We start from the raw sequence: 26,421 nt of genomic DNA, 5'->3' as shown, positions 1-26,421 counted from the left end.
TAGCAGGTTGCTCCGCTAGACGTAAAAGTGATGCCAGACGTGACCGTCTCAGGCTAACCGCATGGCCTTCTGCACGGAGACCCGACCACATAATAATAATAATTGGGAGGGACTGTTCATTCACCAGGCCTAATGTTGGGCCATTAACAAAACAAGCCTTTCATTCACACTGAGTCACTCTTTGTTTCTGACTGGGTTGGAGTATATGTGAGATTGGTATCTGCAGATCGCTGGTGGACATTGTTTACAGGCAGGTTAAACAGGCTACTGGGTTTGTTGGCTGAGCTGGAGTTGTAGTGAGCTCCATCACGTTCACGCTAGCGCTCAAACGCAGGAGGAAAAACTGACATCATGAGCACTGGACCCACTGCTTCAGCAGAGTTTATCTCACACTCTTAGTTTATTGTACCGAATGTCCCTCGATTTCTCTGATAAGGATTTTAATGGAGGCGCCGATTTCATGCCATTATTTCAGCGCTCCGTGAGAACAGTCCGCTACATTAAATGTAAATTAAGGGTAAGCTATATAACTGAAGATTTTAAACCACATACTGTATGTTTCAGTAATGATTTATTTTTTATATATATATTTTTTTATTGTCATTCACAATCATACATGTGTCACTATGAGATATGCAGCTCAGAAAAAACATGAAGAGACCACTTTTCAGTTTCTGAATCAGTTTCTCTGATTTTGCTATTTATAAGTTTATGTTTGAGTAAAAAGAACATTGTTGTTTTATTCTATAAACTACGTACACCATTTCTTCCAAATTCTAAATAAAAATATTGTCATAAATGAGAAATGGCTGAAATAACAAAAAAGATGCAGAACTTTCAGACTTCAAATAATGCAAAGAAAACAAGTTCATATTCATAAATTTTTAAGAGATCAGAAATCAATATTTGGTGGAATAACCCTGTTTTTTTATCAGTTTTCATGCATATTGGCATGTTCTTCTCCACCAGTCTTGCACACTGCTTTTGGATAACTTTATCATCAAATCAAATCAAATTTATTTGTATAGCGCTTTTTACAACAGGTGTTGGCACAAAGCAGCTTTACAGAAACATGATTACAGGACAAAGAATCAGGCAAAACATTACACATAGAAAATACAGAATACAGAACCCCCAGTGAGCGCGGAGGCAAGGAAAAACTCCCTCACAGCTGCAGGAGGAGGAAGAAACCTTGGGAGGACCAAGACTCACATTAAAGGGGGGACCATCCTACCACTGGTCAAACGGCTTTTAAATAGAAATTTAAAAAGTCTTTTATACATCTATATAGGTTTTATGTACTCAGGAGTGTAATAGCGCCACTAATGGCTTGGATGTAATCTGTAGTGGAGAGTAAGATGGTCGATGAGCAGCTGATCTGTGGTGGTGGTGGAGAAGAGCTGACTTCAGAAACTTCCATCAGTCTGGCCGGACAGGAGACGCGAGAGCCTGAGGGTCCAACATCGGTATCGGGTCAGACAGGTGGGCAGTCAGTAACTCGGAGGAAGGCAGAGAGATGGAATTAGTTTTGACTGGATTTATGCAAAACTGAGAATATTAAAACATTATCAGAGTGTGGCAAGTGACTCCGGCAGAACTGAATAAAACAGCCTAACTAAAGGGAGAGAGCCAGAAGGTAACATAGACATGGAGGCACCCTGAAACACCAGCATCCACCCACTCCACCGTCCACAAACCTGAGTGACCGTGTGCAGTGGGAGAACAACAGCACCAGCATCTCAGTTTACCACAATTTCCTCTGTCCATGAACCCCTGAATCTGCAGCCTTATCTAAAGGGAAAAACATTAATTACCAAAAGCTAAACTAAACAAGTAAGTTTTCAGTCTAGACTTAAAGATTGAGACTGTGTCTGAGTCCCGAACATATTCGGGGAGATTATTCCAGAGTTGAGGCGCTTTATAAGAGAACCTGGTGCAAAAATTCAAGCAGTTCAATTCTGGCTTGTGATCATCCATCTTCCTCTTGATTAGATTCCAGTGGATTTCAATTTGGTAAAATCAAAGAAACGCATTACTTTTAAGTGGTCTCTTAATTTTTTCCAGAGCTGTATGTAAAGCCAAAAGGCCAGTGGTTACATATTATTTCAAAGTGCCATAAGTAAAAAAAGGTACAGGGAGCCTCTGTTTTCCATGATACACTCTGCAGATTACTGTACTATTTGGTAACTACAGGCAAATTGTGCCTGTGGGGAAACCTGCCTGGAAATCCTGCCATTGATAGAGCCAACATTTTAAACATAATGTGACCTAAGACATATAAGGCTTGTATACTAAATGTATAAAAGGTGTTTGGGCTGTTTTGTTGGGGGGCTGTGGTGTTTAATTTGTGTAAGTAATTCCAGTGTTTCCTCCTGTTATATAATATATTAAGATACCATTTCGGTTACTAAATCAGTTTCTCTGATTTTGCTATTTATAGGTTAATGTTTGAGTAAAATGAACATTGTTGTTTTATTCTATAAACTACAGACAACAATTCTCCCAAATTCAACATAAAAATATTGTCATTTAGAGCATTTATTTGCAGAAAATGAGAAATTACTGAAATAACAAAAAAGATGCAAAACTTTCAGACCTCAAATAATGCAAAGAAAACAAGTTCATATTCATGAAGTTTTAAGAGTTCAGAAATCAATATTTGGTGGAATAACACTGTTTTTTAATCACAGTTTTCATGCATCTTGGCATCATGTTCTCCTCCACCAGTCTTACACACTGCTTTTGGATAACTTTATGCCTTTACTCCTGGTGCAAAAATTCAAGCAGTTCAGTTTGGTTTGATGGCTTGTGATCATCCATCTTCCTTTTGATTATATTCCAGAGGTTTTCAATTTGGTAAAATGTAAGAAACTCATCATTTTTAAGTGGTCTCTTATTGGTCTCTAGACTCAAAACTGGACTCTGAATGAAAACCTGTATCATCCGCTCTATACAGCATCAGTTCCGCTGCCTCTTCAGACGACAGCCGAGGCTTCGGCCTTTCTGCTGATCAGACAGACTCATGTTGCAGTGTGATCAGCGAGGCACAGCCGGCATATATGATTACATCTCTGAAGGCTGCTTCGGTTGTGAAGAGCATATTGAGAGAGCAGACAGAAATCTGAGCAGCTCTGAGCAGCTCTGCTAAACACACACGGTTTGCGGTTACACCTTCACCCTGTAAACAATGGCACTTTGATCTCAGGGAGGGTCTGAGGGTCTGGCACAGAGCTTTACATTGTACACTTCTATACCGGGTATGACTCTTCCACTCAGCCCAGAGAGAGACACGGAGGTCAGTGAAGAGTTAAGAGGAGAGTTAGAGGATGGGGAAGGTCAGGCAGGCTCTTGTGTGTGTGTGTGTTAAAGATGAGCACTGAATATGCATGTCAATTGCATTGTTATTTCCTTTTGTTAACCCTTAGAACCCTACCAACGGATTTTCCATCCAAAATCGCACCTTGTGTTCTCAGCTTAATTACTCAGAAATGCCTTTACACATTAACATAATCCATATATGGTTAAAAAGAGCGGAACTTACTCTTTTAGAAATAGTGATGACATCCCAGTGCGATAAAAACATAAAAGCATCTACAAGAAACTCACTGGGAAAAACACCTAAAAAAGTGAAATATCTTTCCCCAACCAATATCATTTACCTTTAGTGCTTCAAACATATTTATATGATGTTTCAAACCAAATAATATCAGTAAATGACTTAAAAGTGTCCACAGAAAAAGTGTGAAACTACCTGCTTTACTCAAACTAAAGCTTGGTATGGTGTGTGCACTACCTTATATAGTTTTTATTTTACTCGCACATTTTACTAAGTAGTTATTTTGCACTAAACATTTTTATTTATTTAGACTAAAAAGTTTCCGCCTGATGCTGTCCATGTATTTTGTCAAAGTAATAAACCATGTAATGAACTATCATTAATATTCTTATGCTTTCAACTCATATACAGTCTAGTCTAATCATTTGTGAAAATATATCTTAGGTGTGAATATATATCTAAAGTCTATACATTCAAAAATAAGTAATAAAAAACTTTCTGAACAAACATGATCAGTTCCAGGAACATATATCAACTCTGCTTCCTTTTACATTTTAAATGATTACATTTATGAGCAGTCGTATGTCTTCTGGAGTAAAAGAGCTTATGGCTCATGTGTCTGTCTGATATACAGTAATTACTGTGTTATAAGACCTGAAAGAGGAACTGACAAAAACGAAGAGAAAACACACCAAAACAGCTCAAAGAGTTCAAAGGGATAAAAAACAAAACCCTTTCGCAGTAGGACCCTGAGGATTGCTGCCATCCATCAGCAATGAAGTTGAACAAGTACACCTTTATGGGGTCTCTGCCAAACTGGGTTGTCAAAAGGCTCCACCAGACTGTTCTTCCCAGTTTAAGAAGGAAAAAAGGCCCCCCTGCTTTCAGTCTGTCACTTGGCTCCAGGCACCTGACAGGAAAACACAATGGTTCCTGATGTCAGACGCCTGACAGCTATATATGAATGGGCAGGTAGAACATCCTGAAGAACAGACCACTATTTCTCTCTCTCTCTCTTCCTCTGTATCTCTCTCTCTTTCTCTCTCTTTCTCTGGATACAATCCACAGCCCTTCCAGCCCCAGTGAGGCATTCTGCTGAGTGGACACCATGAGCACTTCAGTGGCCGTGTACAGGAATATCTACACAGAGGACCGGTTCAGACAGACCTACGGTACAGAGGCTCAGCCCAGCGGGAAAGCTGGGCTCAGGGAGACGCTCTCCAGACCCTGCAGGTGTTCCCGGGATACCTGCCTCCACCTGCTGAAGGAACGGGTGCCCGTCGTCAGCTGGCTGCCAAAGTACAGACTCAGGAAATGGATTTTAGGGGACACTGTAGCAGGGTTAACTGTGGGCATACTGCACATTCCTCAGGGTGAGAGACTTCATTCTGATTCTTATACTGCTTTACAGATCTCTAGATTTATCTCTAGATATTAAATAGATAGAAAGATACTTTATTGATCCTAGATGGAAAAAGTCTGGACATCCAGTAGCAGCAGGTATACATAGTACACAGATGTTACAGGAAAGGAAAAAGGATAAGGTAGAATGATACAGATAAAAAAATACAATAAAAATAATGTGTAAAAGTCTTTTAGATGGTGTGTAATGGAAGTCGTGTAGTTAAACACTACAGTAAACAACAATATGCACCAATAGTTGTGCTGTTGTTAGCCATATAAACTGATGTCAGCCAAGTATATAATAAATGTTATATAATAAAAAATATTTAGCAGTGCAAAAGATGTAACCAGTGGACGGAAATACTTGGGAACTATTACATTCTATACAGTTTTTGTTAACGTTTCCCTTTGAACGTAAGTAAAAGAAAAAAGTAATAAACTTAATCTATAAAAACATCCAAAAACAGCAAGATTACAGGAGAAAGAAAGGTATAAAAAAGTATAGTAAAAGTTTAGAAATGGAAATAATGAAAATAACATTTAATTCCAAGTCATTTTGAAGCATTTCTATTGATTTGTTCATTGTTCATCATGAAATGTTAATAGAATATAAATGACAGCTGTAAACTGTACGATTAATATTGTCTGAAAAATATGAAAAATATAATATATAAAATAGTTATATTGGTTTAAAATCTCTGTACGGTGTATGGTAGATGCTGAAGAACTTTAGAAGGGAGAAAATAATGTGTGTTTTTATATCCGTCTACATTGTTTTAGGTAGTTTTTAATGTATTTTTAATTTCTAAAACTTTTTATCTCCAAAACAGCAACTTTAAAGGCTTCTTTTAAAAGTTTGTAAATGTAATTCTATATTATTAAGTCTATAATAAAAGATTATATTATTTTATTATGTCATTTTAGAGCATTTCTAATGGTCTATTGATTATGAAATGCAAAGAACAACTTTATGATTTATAGTAAGTGAAAAAGCTTTTTTGCATGACAGTAATATATATATAAATTATATGAGTGACATATAAGTTGATCTGTCCTAGTAACTTTTAAATAACTTTAAGTAACTTTTGTCTGTCATACCCATCATTATAATATTGCATCATATAATTAAATTATTATATATATATATATATATATATATATATATATATATATATATATATATATATATATATAGTACCAGTCCCAAGTTTAGACACATCTTAGATTCGGTCATTTGTTCCATTCTAAAACACTAAAGTCATCCAAACTATAAAGAAAAAACATATTAAATTATTTAGTAAAGAAAAAAGTTAAATAAACCAGAATTATAATTTATTTTATATTTTAGATTATTCTAAGTAGCACCTCTTGTTTAGATTAGACAGGATTTTCTCAGTCAGCTTTATGAGGTAGAGTCACCTGGAATGTTCAGCTTTCCGTTAACAGCTGTGCTGAGCTCATCAAGAGTTAATTACTTGAGTAAATTTCTTGTCTCTTAATGTGTTTGAGAGCATCAGTTGTAAAGTAGTGAAGAGGTAGAGTTACAGGTATACAGTGAACAGATCTATTTGAGTAATGTTCTAATCCATATTATGGCAAGAACTACTCAACTAAGTAAAGAAGAAAAAAGACTTGAAGGGTCAGTCATTCCTTTGAAAGTCCTCAAGTCAGTCACTGCAAAGACCATCAAAAATGTTATGATGAAACTGGCCCTCATCAGGACCACCCCGGAATAGGAGCAGGAATTGTCTCTGTTGCACAGGATAATTTTATAGTTCATAGTAAGGGTTAAGAGCACTCAAAAAGAAATACATGTAATCAGAAGGCTTACCCAAACTTTTGACTGGTACTGTATATTTTCCTAGATATCCTTAATATTTGTAAAATAGTCACACAAGCATTATGGACTGCTTTTCATAAATACAGTTTAAATAAAAAAATAATACAGAAAATGTACCTGTTTTAGAGTCTAATTACTAATATTTTTGAAGTTTCTTGAACTTATTCTACTTACTGTACTATTGCTATTGTTTAATTAGGTAAAAATACTCAAGTATGTCACTTAAATACTATGTCACAAATAATAAGTTCAGTTAAAATGTACATTTGATAACTATATCAAGATATTAGTTTGAGGTTATTAGTAGGGATTGTTGTATATAAGATAAGATAAGATAATCCTTTATTAATCCCACAATGGGGAAAAACTATAATTAACAATATTTAATTTAATTATATTTTCCACTATATTGTTTTTTCTTTCATTTTTTTCATTATATTTATATATTATTTTAGTATATTTAGAATATTTAGTACATGCATATAAACTGACACATAAACTATGGTAGACACATATATTTAACACTTTATAATAAACAGCAAAACTAATAGACTGCAAAATACCACTAATGCCATTCAACATTATAGCAATATTATTTTACACAATAGAATTTGACACAAATGAGTTAAACAGTGGTGGATAGAGTACCCAATGTGCATAAGTTAAAGTAGAGAGGGTGAAATATAACTCCAGTAAAAGTAGTAAAGGTTCTCCCTTTAGGCCTCCACTTAAGTAACAGTATAAAAAGTATTTAACTTCAAATGCAAAAATCAGAGCACAAAACACTGTGTTCAAACAATTTACATTTCAAAATCTATAAATAACTTTTTAAAAACTTTAAAAACTAAAAAAAAGTTTGAACACAGGTTTGCAAATGAGTTTTTTTAAATGATACTAAATCTATACATTTCATATATCCCATAAATTATGTAGGAACATATTATTGCACTGACAGGGAACCTTATGTATGCCTAACAGGCCAGATTCATGTTTTATTTCATTTACTTTGTTAGACTCCACCACTGAAGTTAGATATTTAATAAATAGTACTATTTTAAGAATATAAACAAATAAAATGACAACTTAACTTATATTTCTTTAGTAGAAGCTTCTTTTATAAATAATAAAATACTGTAGGTTGAGCATGTAATCAAATGTGTATCTGTAAATGTAAAAGGTATTGTCTGATCATGTAACTGTATGTAAAAAAAGTTTACATTATTATTATTTGTCTGTTTTATTAAACATGTATTGTGGGTTTTAAGTCCTATACTTATTGCATTACCTTATTCAGAGAGTCATATTCCAGTCAGGATCATATTAATCACACTACTATCGTTTTTCTCTCTGATAGGAATGGCGTTTGCTTTATTAACATCAGTGGCTCCAATTTATGGGCTTTACACCTCATTCTTCCCTGTAGTGCTTTACATGCTGTTTGGAACAGGGTGCCATGTCTCCACAGGTAATTAAGTCTCCTTTCAGTAGGAAAGTGTCTTAAAAATAATAATTATCATGTACTGTTGCATTGTGACACCGTATTCTAAATCATTGTATTGCGCTCTATCAAAAAAGTGACATGAGTAGAAGTTGAAGGTTTCTTTAAGCTCCGCACTTAAAGGTCTCATTTCATCGTTTGTTCATTCATTTTAAAATGTCTATTTGAGGTCTCCATTATAAATGAATAACACGTGAGCTGGTGATCTGGTGATCTGGTATAACAGTGCTTTAGTCCGGCGAAGGAGTGGGGGGCGGGAAGAATCGGTAAGATTTTGGCTCTTGCTCATTAAAATATTCATACATGCAAATATATCGCCTGTGCAACACCAGGAGGCAGCGAGACGGACTACAGATAGATATGTTTTAGAATAAAGACATTTTTACACTAATAACAGTCTTTGCAATGTCATATGTTACTTTACAACATGTGTAATGATACCCTGCTAAGTGCAGTTCAGCCACTCTGAGACCTAGTCTTAGAGTCTCTGTAAAATGCAGAATCCACCGGAGATCCTATTTAAACATAGTTAATTACACACAGATGTGTTTAGTCTAGGCCAGAAAGTACTTTTTTTTTTTTACTTTTAACTAGTGTAAACAGAACTGTTTTAAACATACACCTACCTATCCCAATTGTACTTTGCTGGTAGCGTTCCTCCATAGACAAATTCTCACTGCACTATTGTTTATTAGCTCTGAATTACTGGGCAAAGCATATATAACACTGATTTGTTATTTGCGCAAATAACACAGGAATAAACTTCCATGTTGTTCCTAGCACTGTTAGCTCCTATCTGATGAGATACTAATACTAATTCACGGGTTGATGTAGACACAATGCTTTTCCTGATCGACTCGTTTTTTTCTGAATACTTTCTTTTACTAGCTACTGCAGACAATCTTGAGGAGGTTGAGGAAAAGTTTTAGGTGCATCATGCATATGTAACTGAGAGAGACCTATAGTGTTTCACAAACAACAAGAAAAAGTGGATTTTGGCGGAAGGACTCCTTTAAGAAGAAGTAAAGAATATAAAAATGGGCAACGTGTTGAGATTAAATTGGGATTTAATTGAAATTATGGCGCTTCTTCTAATACTTTTGAGATGAGTTGGGGTAAGATAAGGTCGGGTGGTGATCATCCAACATCCTGACCTCACCAATGTGTTTTTGTCATTGAATGCAGTCAAATTGTCACAGCAATGCTAAAAATCCAGCATAAGCAGAATAAAAAGTCTTTTTAATATCCCTGATTTCAGAAAAAACACAGAATAATCCAGTGTACCAATACTTATATGTATATACTTACCAATATATATGTAACGTATGTTGCTGCACAGGTACATTTGCTGTGGTGAGTCTGATGACCGGCTCGGTGGTGGAGCAGCTGGTCCCCTCTCCTCCTGCTCTGAACTCCAGTAGCCCGGAGGCTGCAGAGTTAGAGGCTCAGAGGATCGGCGTGGCTTCAGCCATAGCTTTCCTATCAGGAGTGATGATGGTAAATTCACAGACTTAAGGAAACAGATTTTATTGGTTATATGATCTGTGTGTGTTATGGTGTGGTAGGAGGAGCTTGACTGTGGGGGTCTCTGTGATTACGAGGGTCTGACAGTCTGACGCCTGTGTTTTTACGGCTTTCTTCCCCAGCTCTGCATGTTTGGTCTGCAGTTGGGCTTCCTCTCCACATACCTATCAGAGCCCATTATTAAGGCCTTCACCAGCGCAGCCGCCTTCCACGTGACGATCTCACAGCTGCAGAGCATGCTGGGATTACGGCTTCCTCGCCACACAGGCACTTTCTCTCTCTTCAAGGTTAGAGGCCTATGAATTGAAAGTAATTATTACCCAGAACATAATAATGAATGAATTTACATGCTCCCAAAAATGTTTATAATCAGATTACTGCTAATATTTGAATATCCGAATAGTCATGTAGACAGCATACTCTAATTTCTTCTAGAATTTATTTGAGTCTAGAGATCTGATAAAGGTGGTTGATAAAGAGAACTGAATTTTAGCTCAGTAATGGTATTTTTTAATGCATATAAAATCTTAAACAGACATGTATAAAGTACTAGAGATCACAAAGGTGACTTGAGTAGAAGTTGAAGTGTTCTATACGCTCCACATTATTTAATTGGAGGTATTAAAGTATTTAAATTTTTTTGTATTTAAGTAATGTACGTAGTTTATTGTAAAATGTAGTTCTGAAGTACTGAAAGTAAAAATACAGTACTGTGTAATTAGTGTAGTTATTACAAAAAGCAGTTCTCAGAGTAAAAAGCAGAATGGGAGCAGCTAAATCTTCTTTAGGATCAGCTTGATCTCTTGATTCACTCAATGATGAGCAGCTTAATCAAACCCGGTAAAAAAGTACAGAGCATCTACCGCTCTGGGTTTAGTGATAATGTGGGTTTGGAATGATTTCAACATTTTTATAACCGTAACAAGTAATGATGCAGCACATAAAAAATATCAGAGTAAAAGTATTACACTCACCTAAAATATCTAGTGAAGTAAAAGTAGAACTAAAAGAAAAATAATACTTCAGTAGATACAGATACAGTATTTTAATAACCCATGTAAACAGATTAAACAAATTACAAACAGATTCAAATTGATGTTCTGCGGTGATTGGATTATTAATTATGTTTAATCCTGTATAGTTACAGGACAGAAAAACAATGTAACATGGTGGAATCAAATAAAGCTACTTTTAGTCTATTCAAAATGTTGTATGTAATTTTAGACAACTTCTGCTGAAATATTCATGTTATGGGTAACTGACATTAACTGACATTGACATTGTAAAGGGCTCCTAAGTGGTCCAGCAGTCAAAAGCGATGCAACTATGATCGGGAGATCACTGGTTCCAATCCTGGTCATGCAGCTTGCCATCAGCTGCCGGAGCCCCGAGAGAGTACAGTTGGCCTTGCACTCGGTGGGTTGGTTGATGGCGCTCTTTCCCCACATCACTCCTAGGATGATGTCAATCAGCACAAGGCATCTGTGAGCTGATGTATCGGAACCAAGTTGCTGCATGCTACTCTTCACCCTCCTTGTGTTGTAGCATCTGACTAGCAGCTGAATGGGTGGGACAATTGGCCTAGCTAAATTAGGTAAATCAAAGTAATTTTTTTCTTCATCCTCCTCCACAGACGCTGGCCTCAGTGTTGGAGAACCTGCCCCACACTAACCTGGCTGAACTGCTGATCTCTCTGGTCTGCTTAGCTGTGCTCATTCCGATTAAAGAAGTGAACACACGCTTCCGCCAGCACCTCCGCACACCCATCCCTGTGGAGATCCTTACAGTACGTTATTCTGGAAATCACTCATTAAAAATCTCTTAAATCTAAAATGAAGTGTTTTTAAAGGACTGTAAATACAAAGAATACTCCTTTCAGTAACAGATTACATGTGAATAGACTTTTGAAGGTTTTAATGAATTATAATTCAGGAACCTTTCACTTTTGTCTGTCATACATATTTTGGGAATTCTATTTGGTGTAATTCAGTTCTTTGTTACTCTGTAAACTGATGTAATTCCTCTGTTAATCTTTCTGGTTGTCCTTCAGGTGATAATTGCCACAGGCGTTGCTTATGCCTTCTCTCTGGATTCCACCTACGATGTACAGATTGTGGGTCACATTCCAGCAGGGTAATTATTATTCATAATAATAATTACCCAATAATTACCAATATATCCACTGCACATTAACAAATATATCCCTTCTGAAAGTAATTTCCCTGCAATTTGATTTTTGGTTTGTAGAACATTTTCTGAATGTTACAGTTAACGTTCTTGGAATGTTCTATCCGTAAAGTTTATTGATGTAATGTCGCTACCACTTCACTTGTGTCAACTTGTTGTGTTTTAATTTTTAATTTTGGAAATGTTAATTTTAACATTTTAATAATGTCAGTATCCGTCTAGCTGTAAAAGTTATGTGAGAAATGTTCTAATAACGTTGTAATGCAAACATTCCTAGAACTGTACATTTTGGAACATTACAAGCTAACCTTCCTGCAATCTTTTAAAAAGATTTCTAAACATTCTTATAACATTCTCTGTTAGCTGGGCCTCATACTCCTCTGACATTAGTTTACTCAATTAGTACTTATATTCCCTAAAACAGCATTTTTCTGTGGTGGCAGATACTTTAGTTCCAAAAACATTATTATGGAACTTGCCCAAAACTTTACAAGGCTGTAGTTTTATGTCTTCTTCCAGTCTTGCAGTATCATATTTCTGAATGTAATTATGGTTAACATTTAAACTAATGGCCCTATTTTAGTGATCTAAAGGCGAGCTGTCAACCGTGCACCATGCAGCTTGATTTAGGGCGTGTCAGTGTGTCTTTGCTATCATAAAAATGGGAAAAGTACAGCTTTTGGGAAAAGTGCATCTTAAAATGTGGAAAAGGCGTGTACTAAATCTCTTTCTTACTCATTGGTGTGTTTCGGGTGTAGCATGCAATAAACCAGTCAGTGTGTGACTCCCCGTTCCCTTTAAGAGCCACGTATGCCCTGACTTTGGAGCATTGCTATTTCAGGGGCGCAGTTACCTGGACATGTCCAACACTTCTCAGCAGGAAAAAAATTACCTGCTTGTTCATGTTCGTTCATTCTGTTTATTGTTGATGTAAAAGTTTATGCACTGCTGCGTGTCCATGTGTGCACAACAAGCGAAGGGGTATGCGTGTTGGGGATGCGCAAGTGTTGACAATTCACTGCCAAGATAGCAATAAACATCTGATTGCTGACGTCTGCCTTGCCTAGGTTGTATTCAGTCAGTGGTGCACCTGTGTTTTCCATTGCCAAGGTAGCAATAGGCCAGAAATTTACCAGAACACACCTCATTTCCAAACCACCACACCCATCTGCATAAATATATATTCAAATGAAAATAGACTGTTGGAGGGGTGTAAGAGAGCAATGAGCCTCCTATGGCACACCTTACTCAAAATTTAAGATAGGGCCTGAAGTCTTACACCTTTTTTTTCATGATTTTTTAATTTTTATTTGACAGGTTCCCTCAGCCTCGGCTGCCTGCTTTGCACACGGTGCCAGACATAGCTGGAGACACAGTCGCCATCACTTTTGTAGGCTATGCTGTGTCTGTGTCTTTAGCAATGATTTATGCTGACAAGCATGGCTATTCCATTCACCCAAACCAGGTAAAGCTATCCTCTTTTCCTTTACTCTGTTTTCTTAGTTAATTTTAGTAAATCTTAGTTTGATAGATTCATATTTTCTAGTATTTTATTTTTGCTAAATGTATTCATTTTGTGTTTTATTTGTATATTTTACTGACAGTTCTGCCCTCCCTACTAACTATATATTTACTAATATGTACACCAATTAGACATAACATTAAACCACTCTTAATTAAGGTGAATAACATGTGATTATCTGATGAGCCGTTTACACCATGTCAGTTTTATACAAATAAGCTGTTGCTGGCCACACCATTTTCACATTGGGGGTTTTCCACATGTTAGTGTTAGCATGTGCTAACTGGCTAAACACAAATAAGCTAGTTCATGAGAAAGTTACTTATTTAAAGGAAATTACATCTCCCTCCTCTGCTGTCTTGCCACGGACAGTAGTTATAGATCTCTCCTTTAGAAAAAGTCTGCTGGCTAATCTACTGTGTTCTGAGTACTCAGTACTGTGTACTGAGGGTCTCAGCGAGCAGACTGAAATTACATTTCTTCATCTAGTGGGTGATTAATTTTGCAATTTTGCATTTTGAGCATTTATAGGGTCAGTTGAGACCTAAGTGAAAATACAAAAGCACAAAAAGGTGAGTTTCGTGTAATATACCGCCTTTAAGTTGTTTTTTACTTGTTTCTACTGCAGGAGCTTCTTGCACATGGGATTTCCAACACAGTGTCTTCTCTCTTCACCTGCTTTCCAAGTTCAGCCACTCTGGCCACCACTAATATCCTGGAGAGCGCTGGAGGATACACACAGGTATGAGACCTCACACAGTGATGCACATTCATATCAAAATGCTTTATGTCTTTTTCCTCTTACAGTTTCACCTGTAGGGCTCTGAATTACTGTGATAAATGTCTACAATGAGAGGTTTTACTGCGGGAGGTCCTGTAATGTAATGTGCTGTAATTTAATATGTGTGATTTGACTGCCTTAAACTACCTCAGATAGTTTATTGTCTATTGTGAGGTTATAGCCCAGATGTTCATGTCAGGGCTGCACGGCAGACGCCACACTCAGTAAAATAAACCACAGCTGGGTCTGTCTGCAGGTTTTGTTATTAGATTACAGTGAAGTCAGTTCTTATAGGACTGTTATTACTGCAGGAGACACTTACAGAATGCCATTTACACTGGAATAATTACTGTGACACGTGTGAAAGTGACGCACAGTTCATATCCATTGTGCGCTAAAATATTAGATATGGTCAGAATCACTAATCCAGCTGAAATCAGGCTGATGTTTGCTGTGTGTGATGTGTTTGGTGTGTGATCCAGCTCTCAGGCCTGTTCACGAGTCTGGTGGTGTTGGTGGTGCTGCTGCTCATTGGTCCTCTTTTCTACTTCTTACCCAAGGTAAGGGAGTTTACAGAACTGTTATACAGGCCTAAACACAATCACAAAACCTGTAGATACGCTATATTCATTACTGCTCTGTAATAATGTGATGCTGTTTTCCACATTATACTGGTCTATACTATATACACACCTTAACAGCCTTTCTGTATTCGTCCATTTCCACACTTGTCCACCTGGATTTCCACTGTTCACCACAGTAGGGAACTGTCGATTTGTCAAAGACAGAAAAAACTGTCACTTTCTGCACAATGTGTACGCTTAACCCTCCTGTTATGTTACAGGTCAAATTGACCCGTTTACAAGTTTGAAGCTCTAGGAAAAATAGTTAAAAGTATTTTTTCAATATAAAACTTCTTCTGCTTGCCTTAATTAGTGCAATCATCATATAACCTCCTGCAATAAACAAAAGCAAAAAAATCAGTGTTATGTTTTTATCTTATGTAAAGCTATTGTGTCTAATATGTTGGTCTTTCAAAAGTAGTAAAATAGTGAAACATTAAAAAAGTTTTTTTTTTTTTTTTTGAAAAACAAGTGATTATCCTGATTAAACCATTACCTGTTAGTTAGTAATAAAATATTCATACTGCTTGTTAGGATTTTTTTTTGAATAATTATTATTATGGATCACATATTCACAATCTCCTTTTAGAACTATATTTGTTACAGTTGCATATTTATATTATATTTCTATGTCACATCAGCCACTTTCATAATCAATGTCATTGCACACTGCACTTTGCTCTGTTAATTATTTAATGAACATCAGCAACAACTGCACTGCTCTGTTTACAGATATATATCTTACCTTGTATAGTACGTTTTTGTATAGCCTTATATATATATATATTTTTTCCTCTCTTTTCTTCTTCTGTTTTAATTTATGTTTGAATCTGTTTCTTATTGTATTGTGTTGTTGCTGCTGGATGGCTAAATTTCCTTCGGGATAAATAAAGTATTTATCTATCTATCTATCTAATTATTATTTTGGATATTAATTGGATAATTAAACATGCACCGGATCAACAATTCTCTCTGCCCATTCAACGCTACCTTGTGGAGTACAGTCACCCTTTAGTTCACAGGAAAGAAACCTCCTATCAAGTACAGTATACATGGTGTAAACTGTACTTGATGTTGCTGTTGTCAATAAAAAACAAATCTAAAAATAGTGACCATTGGAGTTTCTGTTTGATTTAGCTGTGAAAACTATGACTAGTCAACTAGTTGATAACTTTTTGGAATAACTACTTGACTACAAAAATACCACTAGTCATGCAACCCCTATAACCCCTATAACCTCTATAACCCCTATAAGACATTATTTTTCACTTTTATTACTAGTACAGTAAAAGTAAAGTACAGTAATAGTTTTCACTTTGCTCACACAGGCTTTAAGCACACATTTACACATGAACATGCACACATTTGATTTATTTTGCATATTTATTATTGTCTTTTGTACTGTGGCCACCAGCACTACAAACTGTAAGCTTGTTTGTGTGAGACAAGAGGTCACAGGGAGGAGGGGCAGCGGGCAAAGGTGTCTATCTATCCCAACATGCACCACTGACCCACTCCACTCTACAAGCTAGACTAGTGGGCTATTTACTGTAATTACTGTTCTAAAACAATACGATATATTATAATATTTGGGTAGTGTTCAGTAAATTAAAGTGCCAGTAAGCAGTAAAGCCAATCCCTTTTTTCCGCTGTAGACTTAAAACATTAGAATTTAATATTAAGAGATGAATATGAGACAAAATATCAAATACTCAGCTTTTATTTTTTTCAGGTGCTTACATCTGGATCTGATACACAGTTCAGATGATATCACCTTTTATCTGAACTATCTTTTTCTATACTACACTGGAAATATAGCCTAACAGTGTTTCATTGTACTCTTCAACTTGAATTGAAATAAGTTTAATTGAGTTATTTTTACCCGTGTTCTATATATATATATATATATATATCCAGGCAGTGCTTGCTTGCATAAATGTGACCAGCTTGAGGCAGATGTTCCTCCAGTTCCAGGACCTTCCAGATCTGTGGAGGGTCAGCAGGATTGATTTTGTAAGTATTGCATCATTAGTGGGCAACCGTCACTTTTCTCCTGCGCATGAATGATGAATAATGAATAATCAATGAAGAGCCGTTGAGATGAAGCTAATTTGAAGTGTTGGGATGTGAGTGCAGATGGTGTGGTTGGTGACCTGGCTGTCCGTGGTGGTGCTCAACGTGGATTTGGGTCTGGCCATCGGAGTGGTTTTCTCCATGATGACGGTTATCTGTCGGACGCAGAGGTACTACAATCAATTAACCAACCTTTTTAATCGCTGTCCAATGAAAGACAGTCTTCAAAATCTCCAAAACAGCAACTTTAAACTTTCAACAGAAATCAATGTAAAAAGAGTTTATTTTAGGTCATTTTAAAGAGTTTCTATTGTTCTGTTCATCAAGAGATTCTGGCACAGTGTATGGGACAGTTTGTCTGTTCAAATTATGTAATAAACTAAAAATCAACAAAAATGGAGAAAAGTGTTTTTTATAGGACAGCGACGATATACAGGCTTGTAATTCTGTCTGTGTTTAGTTGGTTAGAGGTGTTATCTTGTGAGTGAGGCTAAACAATGGCCTCACATTAATTACTGAAATTTGAGTGAGATCTGATGGTTGGAAAAATCCATTTCTGAAGCTGTGGGCATTTATTATTCCTTAAATTTCTCAAAAACACTGTCACATGTGTACCAGGAATACACGACAGAAGGCTAATATTATTACCCACAATGCACAGTGAGCTCAGAGTGTGGTAATGATCGTGACAGGTGGTGTCTGGCTGGAATTGTCCATGTGTACTGATTTTGGTACTGAATCTGGAACATTCCACAGGTCAGTGTAGTGTTGTTTAGCTTCAGTGCTACATGGCAAAAGTCATGGGACACAAAAACTAGTTCAGTTTGGCATGTCAGTGTATGTTTAAATACATTAGCAGAGATCTTAAGATTTTAATGACAAATAATTTACATGTAAATGTAAATGTTTGGGAATTACTGGGTAATTCTTGATTTTCTAAGTTAAATACATGTTTAATATACAATTATTGTAATATATTAAACATATACTATATTAAGAAGGGATTAAATGTAAAATTTGTCAGTTAAGGTATAGTTATGATATTATATCATTATGTTTTACTTGTTCTAATGTGTTAATTAAGCAAATGAATTAAATGTGCTTTTTTGTTTGTCCTCTTTTAGGTTGTTTGTGTTTATAGATTTTTATTAAAAAAAATTCTACTCAAACATGCAATTTGATCAGACCTGCTTAAACTTTTGATTAATTTATGTTCAATAAATGATAATTAAATCAATATTTTTTTTTATCTTTTATCATAGTTTACTAAGAGTAATGTTAAAAAAAGAAACTTAAATTCATAATTTGACTGTAAACAGCACTTTGTGTTGTTACCTGTGTGAAAAGATAAAGAAAATATATAAATAAAGTAAAAAAAAAGCTATAAATAGATCTTATTTTTATTACTAATAATAATATTATATAACACTGTCAGCACTATTTTCTTTTCCAAGAGAGAACGCTCTTGGTCGGTCAGCGATTGAGTGTGTGAGAGTGTATTAATCGTAAATAAGTTGTTATCCTCTCGGCATCAGGGGACGATAGAATAAGCTCTCCAACTGGAGCAGCCCCATTGAAAGCAAATATCGAGCACATACAGTAATATAATTGCCGGTGTAAATAGAGACTGAAACGAGCTAATTAGATTTATGCATTTATCAGCTACAATAATCATGTTTACTATATCCTCTAATTATGCTTTCCAAAGCTCAGGGGCAGTGTGGAAAAATAAAGCGTGAACTGTGAAGTATCCCTTACTAAACCCCCCTGTTCCAAAACAACAGCTCTCAACAGCGCTCTCCTGGAGGATGATCAGTTTCCCTTAAGGTTCCACATAAGCAGAGTGTAAATAAAGTTGAAATATAAATATGTACAAGAACCTTTAGCTAACTGACTGTGTTTCTGCAGGGCTGGCTGCTCAGTTCTGGGCAGAGCGTCCAACACAGAGATCTACCGACCCATCAACAATCACAATAAGGTAATACAACGTTACATAAACATGCTAGTGATTCTTTACTGTTCTTCCTTTACATCTTCTGTTAAAAATAACGTTTTTTTCATCCACGACAGACACACGCTGATACCAAACACACAGTTTATTAATAAAGAGAACAAATTAACAGGGAAAGTCAGAGACAGGCAGGGTCAGTAACGAAATGGCAGCAATGGTAAACAACATACCAGGGAGAGACCAGGCAAAATAGGTCAAAAAGGACAAGGCAAAAAGAGTAGTCAAAAACATAAATAAGAGTCGGAAACAGAAGATCAATAAACAAAAGAAGAGCTAGTGATTAGATTCAAAACTCGGCGACGAAGAACAGAAACAAGGGAGTATTCATACAAACAGGACCAGGTGTAGACAATCAGAAATCTGGTGAGTTTGAAAAACAGAGTGATCAACAGAGTCCAGAAGGTCAGGTGTAGGTGCATGCTGGGAGTTGGAGTCTTTAGTGAGTGTATCAGAGTTCAGGACTGACACATTTAATGAAATTGTAATTTCTGAATGCTTGTAGGGCTTGCTCCTCTTTATTTTCATAGTTAAAGCAAATACACATTTTAATACAGTACTTAACATATAATATATTAGCAATATTTTGGGAAAAAAAGTAAAGTGTAGCACAATAAAGTGGTACACCATCCCAATACCATGCTTGTTACTTATATACTATATTATATTCTGTTCTGCCTTTACACTATTAAAACATTGGGCCTTACAACGTGCATTTTACACAATGTGTGTAAGTGATGCTCATTGCTATCTTACACCCCATCAACAGTCTTTTTTCAAACCTTGCGTCTCCATTGTTTAAAAAGCAAAAGTGCTTGTACATATATATCTATGCCGATGTGCGCATTGCTATCTTGGCAATGGAAAACACAGATGCTCCAATAACTGTATTCAATCTAGGCAACTAACACATGCTTCCTCTGATACTGTGGCTGTGAAGTCAGCCACCGCTTCTTTTCGAGCTGCTGCTGATGCAGAATTACCGAGTACGTCACAGCGTGCTCAGAAGAAAGCGCAGCAGCTCGGTTATGATACATCAGCTCACAGATGCCCTGTGTTGTGGACATCACCCTTGGAGTGATGTGGGGAAAGAGCTCCATCTACCCACCCGGAGGGAGCAGGGCGAATTTTCTCCCTCAGAAGCTTGATGGCCTTGTTATTTTGGGACCCATGTCCTTGCCCGATGTGTTGGAGATGTTCTGACTCTCCAGTCATCTGTCCATCACAGTTTGGTTCTTGTTAAAGTGTCTCAGATTGTTCACTTGCTGCCTAATATAAAGATCCCACCCTGTAACAGATGCCACTGTAGATAAAAATAATCAATGTCGTTCACCTCATAGTGGTGTTAATGTTATGGCTGATTGGTAAATAGCAGATGTCAAATAAGATTTTAAATGAATGCTGGTGATTTTAGTTAGCTCAGTTCTCCAGTATTTACTCTGACTTTTTTCTCCTCTAGTGTTATGAAATCCCCGGAGTGAAGATCTTGACCTACAACGGACCTATCTACTACGGCAACCGCAGTTTCTTTAAAGCAGATGTGAACCAGCTGCTGGGACTCACCCCGGAGCGCATCCGCAGCCGAGAGAAGGCCAGGAAAGCCCTGGAAAAGAGAGAGAGAGAGGCCATCAACACTGTGGTCAGATATTAACCACTGCATTTATTCATATTTATACACGTATTGTCAAAGATTAGGTTACAAAATGTGTATTTTCTTAATGGTTGTAGAGTTGTAGAGGTTCTTAATGGTCTACTGTGATAATCCTGCAGATTTTGTGGTTGAGGTGTTATTGGCATGTCCAACAGCATCTCACACATTTTCAAAACCCAAACATCAGTATCTCAGAAAGTTAGAATATTACTATCAATGGCCATCAGTAAATTTTGCATATCATTTGGAAATCAATGAAGCAGAGTCTGGAGGAAGAGTGAAGAGACACACAGTTCAAACTGCTTGAGGTCTAGTGTGAAGTTTCCACCAATCAGTGATGGTTTGGAGAGACATGTCTGTCATCTGCTGGTGTTGATCCACTGTGTTTCATTATCAAGTCTAAAGTCAGAGCAGTGATTTCCCACAAAATCTTACAGAACTTCATGTTTTCCTCTGCTGACAACTTTTATGGAGATGAGGATTTCATTGTCCAGCATTGTCCTGCCAAAAGTACCAAATGGTCTTATATAATATTCAAATTTTCTGAGACACTGATTTTTGGGTTTTCATTGCCTGTAAGCCATAATCCTCACCACAAAATAAATAAATAAACGTGTGTGTAATACATCGCCATAATATATGAGTTTTACATTTTGAACTAAAAATTTCAATGATATTCTAATGCCAATTACACAATAACTACACCCAAAATGTTTACACAATGTCTACATTATTTTCTTCTTCTTCTGATTTTTAGGAAAGAGGAGTAGCCAACACGTCGTTTTCCTCTGAGAATGAGTTTTTCAAATCAGGTAATTAATTCTCATTATTAAAATAATGATATTTTAATATTTTTAGACATCTTTGCGAAAGTTTGAGCATAAATACAAATGGTATTTGTCTGTGTTTCTACACAGAAATGTCAGAGAATGAGGTGCAGGCAGTTCTGATGGACTGCAGCGGTGTGGTTTTTGTAGATGTTGCAGGAGCCAAGCTGTTCATACAGGTGAGCTAAGAGTTGCTTTCACACCTGCACTTTTGGGTCTGTTTAAACTGTCTGATTAAACTGGTTTATTGTACCCTTGCCCCTCTCAAACAGCTGATAATAATATATTGCTTTTTTATAGATGTGTATTGAGTGTCAGAAGATGGGAGTAAGGATATACTTGGCAAACTGTAATGGTACGTTTTTTATTGTAAATATAATGTTGCAAACACGTGCAAATAAAATAAAATAACCTTCTCAAACTAATAATCTGTTTTAGATATCAAATTCAAATTTATGTTAAAAATGAATCCTAACAATCTAACAGTAGAGATCATTTATTTCTGTAGAGAATGTGCTGAAGATTCTCACATCGAGTGGCCTGATGAACTACATGAACCCACAGCACATCTTCGTCACAGTCCATGATGCTGTTATCTACATTGAGCAGCAGAGGGTAAAGTTCTTTTTACAGATTTATCTATTTTTTTAATCTATGGTAAAACTTCCTATCAAGAGGAGTTAAAGAAATTATCCAGTGTTTTTCTAGCTAATCCTCCATAACACTTTACAATAAGGGTACAAAAGGGTTATAGCATGAATTTATGCAGTATTTCATGAGTGAGTAATCATTAATTCATGCATATAATACATGAATAATGCATATGCATAAAGTAAGCATGTCTCAGACATGTGTTAATGCGTGAACAATATATTAGTTCACGTAGTAATTAAGGTACAAATGTCATCTGGTGGCATGAGTTTTTTTAAGATGTTCATGCAGGTTTTTATGTTTGTCATCTGGGTAATTTCCGTAAAAACCAATGGGTCAGCCAACACCTCAAAGTAAAGTGGTTTAATATTCAACATTACCTAAGTATTACTTCTTAACCCCTTAAAATGCCTTGTCCCGTATACAGGCTAAAGGTAAAATAACTTCTTTATATTCTAAAAATTGAGGGCTTTGAAATCTGCTACAGGACACTTGGTGAAGCTGCCTGTTTTCTCTCTACTCCACTTAATAATTCAGATCAGTAACAGAAATCAACCCAAATTCTACATGTTTGAAAATAGACGTAAAAACTAGACATATATAACAAAACTAAAGGTTTAGAGGACATGAAGTGTTTGATTTGTATTCAGGAAAATATTGATTTTAAAATGAAGTCCATGATTATATTCATTATATTTTGACGTTAACAGATTTTTTAAAAAAATATTTTTTTTATATTTTCTATTACAGTTACAATTATGATTTTCAGTCATTTTTAGTAATTGGATTTGATATGATTTTCATAATGTTCCTTATCAAACATAAAAGCTTTGTATGTAATGCTTGAATAGAAATTCCTAAGATTTATTGGTGTAATGTCAGGCAGACATTTGACAAAAATCCTGGCCAGTTATTAATGAGTTCATGATATTTGTGGCCCGCAAAGTACCCTTCTTGTAAAGTGTTACTCAAACCAATACAATGATAATGATAGAGCCAATATAGCTCATAGTATTGGTGTGTAGTGTCAGTATGCACACATTAGTGTAGATGGAGGTTAGACTAGTGAACACTGGATTATTCATTATTTTAATTGTGGTACAGCGCACCAGAGAGCTGGAATTCACTACAGGAAACTCTAAAGCTCACTTGTATCACTAAATCGTTTAAAACTTTTTAAAATTTTATTAAATTGTTTTGTCTTTTTATTTATCTGTTTTTATGTTTTACCTTTTAGACCCTTTATTTTATTTATTTTATTTATTTCATCATTTTATTTATTTTATTTCTGGTTTTATTTTTGGCCTTTTACCTTTTTATTTAATTTATTTCTTCCTTTTAACTGATTATTATAATTTATTTTAGTTCCATCATTTACTTTTTTATAATTGTGGTGTTATTTTAGTCCTTTATTTCTTTAATTATGTTTTTATTTTATTATTCTAATTATTTATCTCTTTGTTTTATTGCTTTAGATTGTAGCCTGTCTGCATATCCTTTTATTTTTAATTATTTTGTTTCTTCTTAATTAAATCTTATTTTGTTTGCTTGTTTTTATAATTGCAACTTATTTTTAGTTCCTTTTATTTTGTTAATGCTCTGCTGCATTGAAAATGAGGGTTACTCTCAATTAATTACTGAGTGAAAATAAAGTTTGATTGATTGATTTTTGTTTTTTTTGCTTTTTCAGGAGAAGCCATCAGAAAACGCCACGATTTGGGTGTGAATCGCTGAACCTTCACTGAAGTCATTCAGATGTCTTTTATTTGTAAAAGTTGGACACACAAATGGACATGGTTGGTCTAAGAGCTTCAGATTTCAGAAGATCTGTAACTACAAATAACTACATTTTAGAGGGAGGAAAATGCCTGAAGCCCCGCCTACTTATCTTACATTTTATAAAATAGAAAAATAGGATCCCTACCTTGCTCACATGTTTATGATGAGTCTTCGTGACCCTCCACCACAGCGTTTAATACCTTTAACTCCATCATCTCTCTTTCCTAACTCTCTTTCCTATCAGAGAAGGGAGGACTGGCTTCATCTGTTCATCTGGGAGCTACACTAGGTTTGCACTATTGTTCTGTATGAAGCACAAAACAAGCATGGACACACAGATGATCACCACTCTATGTGCTTGTGGTTTTTAATTTTTATTTTAGTCTAATTTCATATTTAGTCTTATTTTACTTATTTTAATGTTTTTGTTTTTGATGTTTGAATGCTGGAAAAAAGACTCTTAGAAGTATTTATTTATTTCATTTTGTTAATACTTTTTATTTGTACTTGCTTATAAATATGTGTTTTAATATGTCCTAAAAAAAAGATGCACTGAATGGCCAAAATGTTTTTCAACAGAAATAAAGTTCTTTTACTTGTAACTATATGAAATATGAAAGCAATATTCCTAATTCAGCATTAATTAATCCAGTTGTTAAATCATAAAGAAAGCATATAGTAATGAAACAGAAATTAATAGAAAACCATTATCAGTTAATTGTAAATATTTTATAATTTCCTTTTCTTTGTTTAAATAAGACAACAGACAATAAAGTCATTTGCAATAAAAAAAAGTTTATTTTTCCCAATTTAACTGTAATCCTTAATTTTTTTTTATTTTAAAAAAGCAAAGCACATATTAAATGTACTAAATTTCTCACTGTATAAGCAGCACAGTGTTTATATTACCATCACATTAATTTGACCGTACACATATAGCTGTGTATAGCTGTGTGTAATTGATCTAGAAGTGTGGCATCTGTATACAGGAAGTTGTGAGGTGCTATCTTGTGAGAGATGATCAATACTGGCCAGTGTGCTCATTGAAATGACTGTGAAATCACATCCGCATTCAGTTTAGAAGGTCTTAATTTTAAATGACCAATAACAAAAACAGCCTAATTTATTCTCACTAAGGCTATTAACTTTTAAGCAATAACACAAGTGATTATTTTGGAATCAGTAATGCGATTTTGCCTTTTTAACACAGTGAATTACACCACCAAGTTTGACCCCAAGTTCCACTGTATTCTGTAATTTCGCAGATTTTTTTTTCTGGAGCAGTTTGCTTGTGATGAGAACATGATCTGTTCTCGATTTGACCGAGCTATCAAATATGCTTTTTTTTTTATTTTGCTAAACTGCTGAGTAGTTTGCACAGATTAATCTGATATATTTTATGAGTATAATATATATATATATACTCATTAAATATATCAAAATTAAACTGTGCAAACTACTATATATGTATATATATATATATATATATATATATATATATATATATATATATATATATATATATATATATATATATATATTCTTGTGAAATGTAAAATTTTATTTGGAATTTTTTGCTGCTTTATACAAAAAAGTACTATTTTTATATTTCCATTATGGTTTATTTTATTGGATACATATTGGATACCCAGTGGATTAGTGATATTATGGGAGCACTGAGTGGTCCAGCGGGCCACTATGATCGGGAAATTGCTAGTTCGAATCCTGATCATACAGCTTGTCATGAGCCCTGAGAGAGCACAGTTGGCCTTGCTCTTTCCCCATATCACTCCTAGGCATCACTCCTGTGTTTTCCTTCGAGTGCGCTGTGATGCTGCATCAGCAGTTCAAATAGAGGCGGAGTCTGACTGACTGTGTCGGAGGAGGCATGTGCTAGTCTTCACCCTCCTGGTGTTGTGGCATCACTAGTAATAGGGGGATATACAGGAATGGGTGGGACAATTGGCCTAGCTAAACTGGGAGAAAAGTGGGAGAATAGTTTAAAAATCTGGTTAAAATCCCAATAAGTTGCAATAAATATTGCAGAAAAATATACATTCCAATGTTTTTTTTTTTCTAATAACATGCAGCTCTAGTACATAAGTTTATTTTTTAGTGAGATTTAGGAAGATGTATAATATGACCCATCAAATAAAAGTGCTGAAACCTCAGAAAAAGACTTAATTTAATTCGCTGTATCCTCTAACATTAAAAGATGTATTTATTCCTGATACATTTCATTAATTCAATGACAGACATTCCAGGTAAAGCATCAGTGTGTTTTAAATGTAAACACACATAATTTAAATGTGTGGGACAGTCAGAGCTCAGATTATAAATGTATTTAAGATTATTTAAGGAGTATTTGATTAGGCAGACAGTAATGGCACACTGCCCTCTGCTGGTGCTGTTGGTGATCAGCGTGGTACTGCAGATCACCTCCTCGTGAGCCATTACCTTGACCTGGTAAAATTAATGCAGAGTTCAAAACCGGGCC

The 26,421-nt window shown here is 35.5% G+C and overlaps 1 protein-coding gene across 1 annotated transcript; it reads left to right on the top strand.

Annotated features, from left to right (window-relative positions):
• Positions 1 to 4,440: 4,440 nt before the first annotated feature.
• Positions 4,441 to 24,685, top strand: slc26a10 (solute carrier family 26 member 10). Its single transcript, XM_007246757.4, has 18 exons — positions 4,441 to 4,929; positions 8,155 to 8,265; positions 9,638 to 9,795; positions 9,945 to 10,109; positions 11,456 to 11,608; positions 11,873 to 11,955; positions 13,327 to 13,474; positions 14,160 to 14,273; positions 14,795 to 14,872; positions 16,853 to 16,948; positions 17,072 to 17,178; positions 18,917 to 18,986; positions 20,476 to 20,655; positions 21,425 to 21,479; positions 21,585 to 21,673; positions 21,795 to 21,849; positions 22,003 to 22,109; positions 23,836 to 24,685. Exons 1-18 carry the CDS (start codon positions 4,665 to 4,667, stop codon positions 23,869 to 23,871), a joined length of 2,070 nt encoding a protein of 689 aa, XP_007246819.1. The 5' UTR covers positions 4,441 to 4,664; the 3' UTR covers positions 23,872 to 24,685.
• Positions 24,686 to 26,421: the final 1,736 nt, after the last annotated feature.

The sequence above is a fragment of the Astyanax mexicanus genome, chromosome 13 (assembly GCF_023375975.1).
Source record: "Astyanax mexicanus isolate ESR-SI-001 chromosome 13, AstMex3_surface, whole genome shotgun sequence".
NCBI classification, from domain to species: domain Eukaryota; kingdom Metazoa; phylum Chordata; class Actinopteri; order Characiformes; family Acestrorhamphidae; genus Astyanax; species Astyanax mexicanus.
This window is presented reverse-complemented; position numbering and strand designations above follow the sequence as displayed.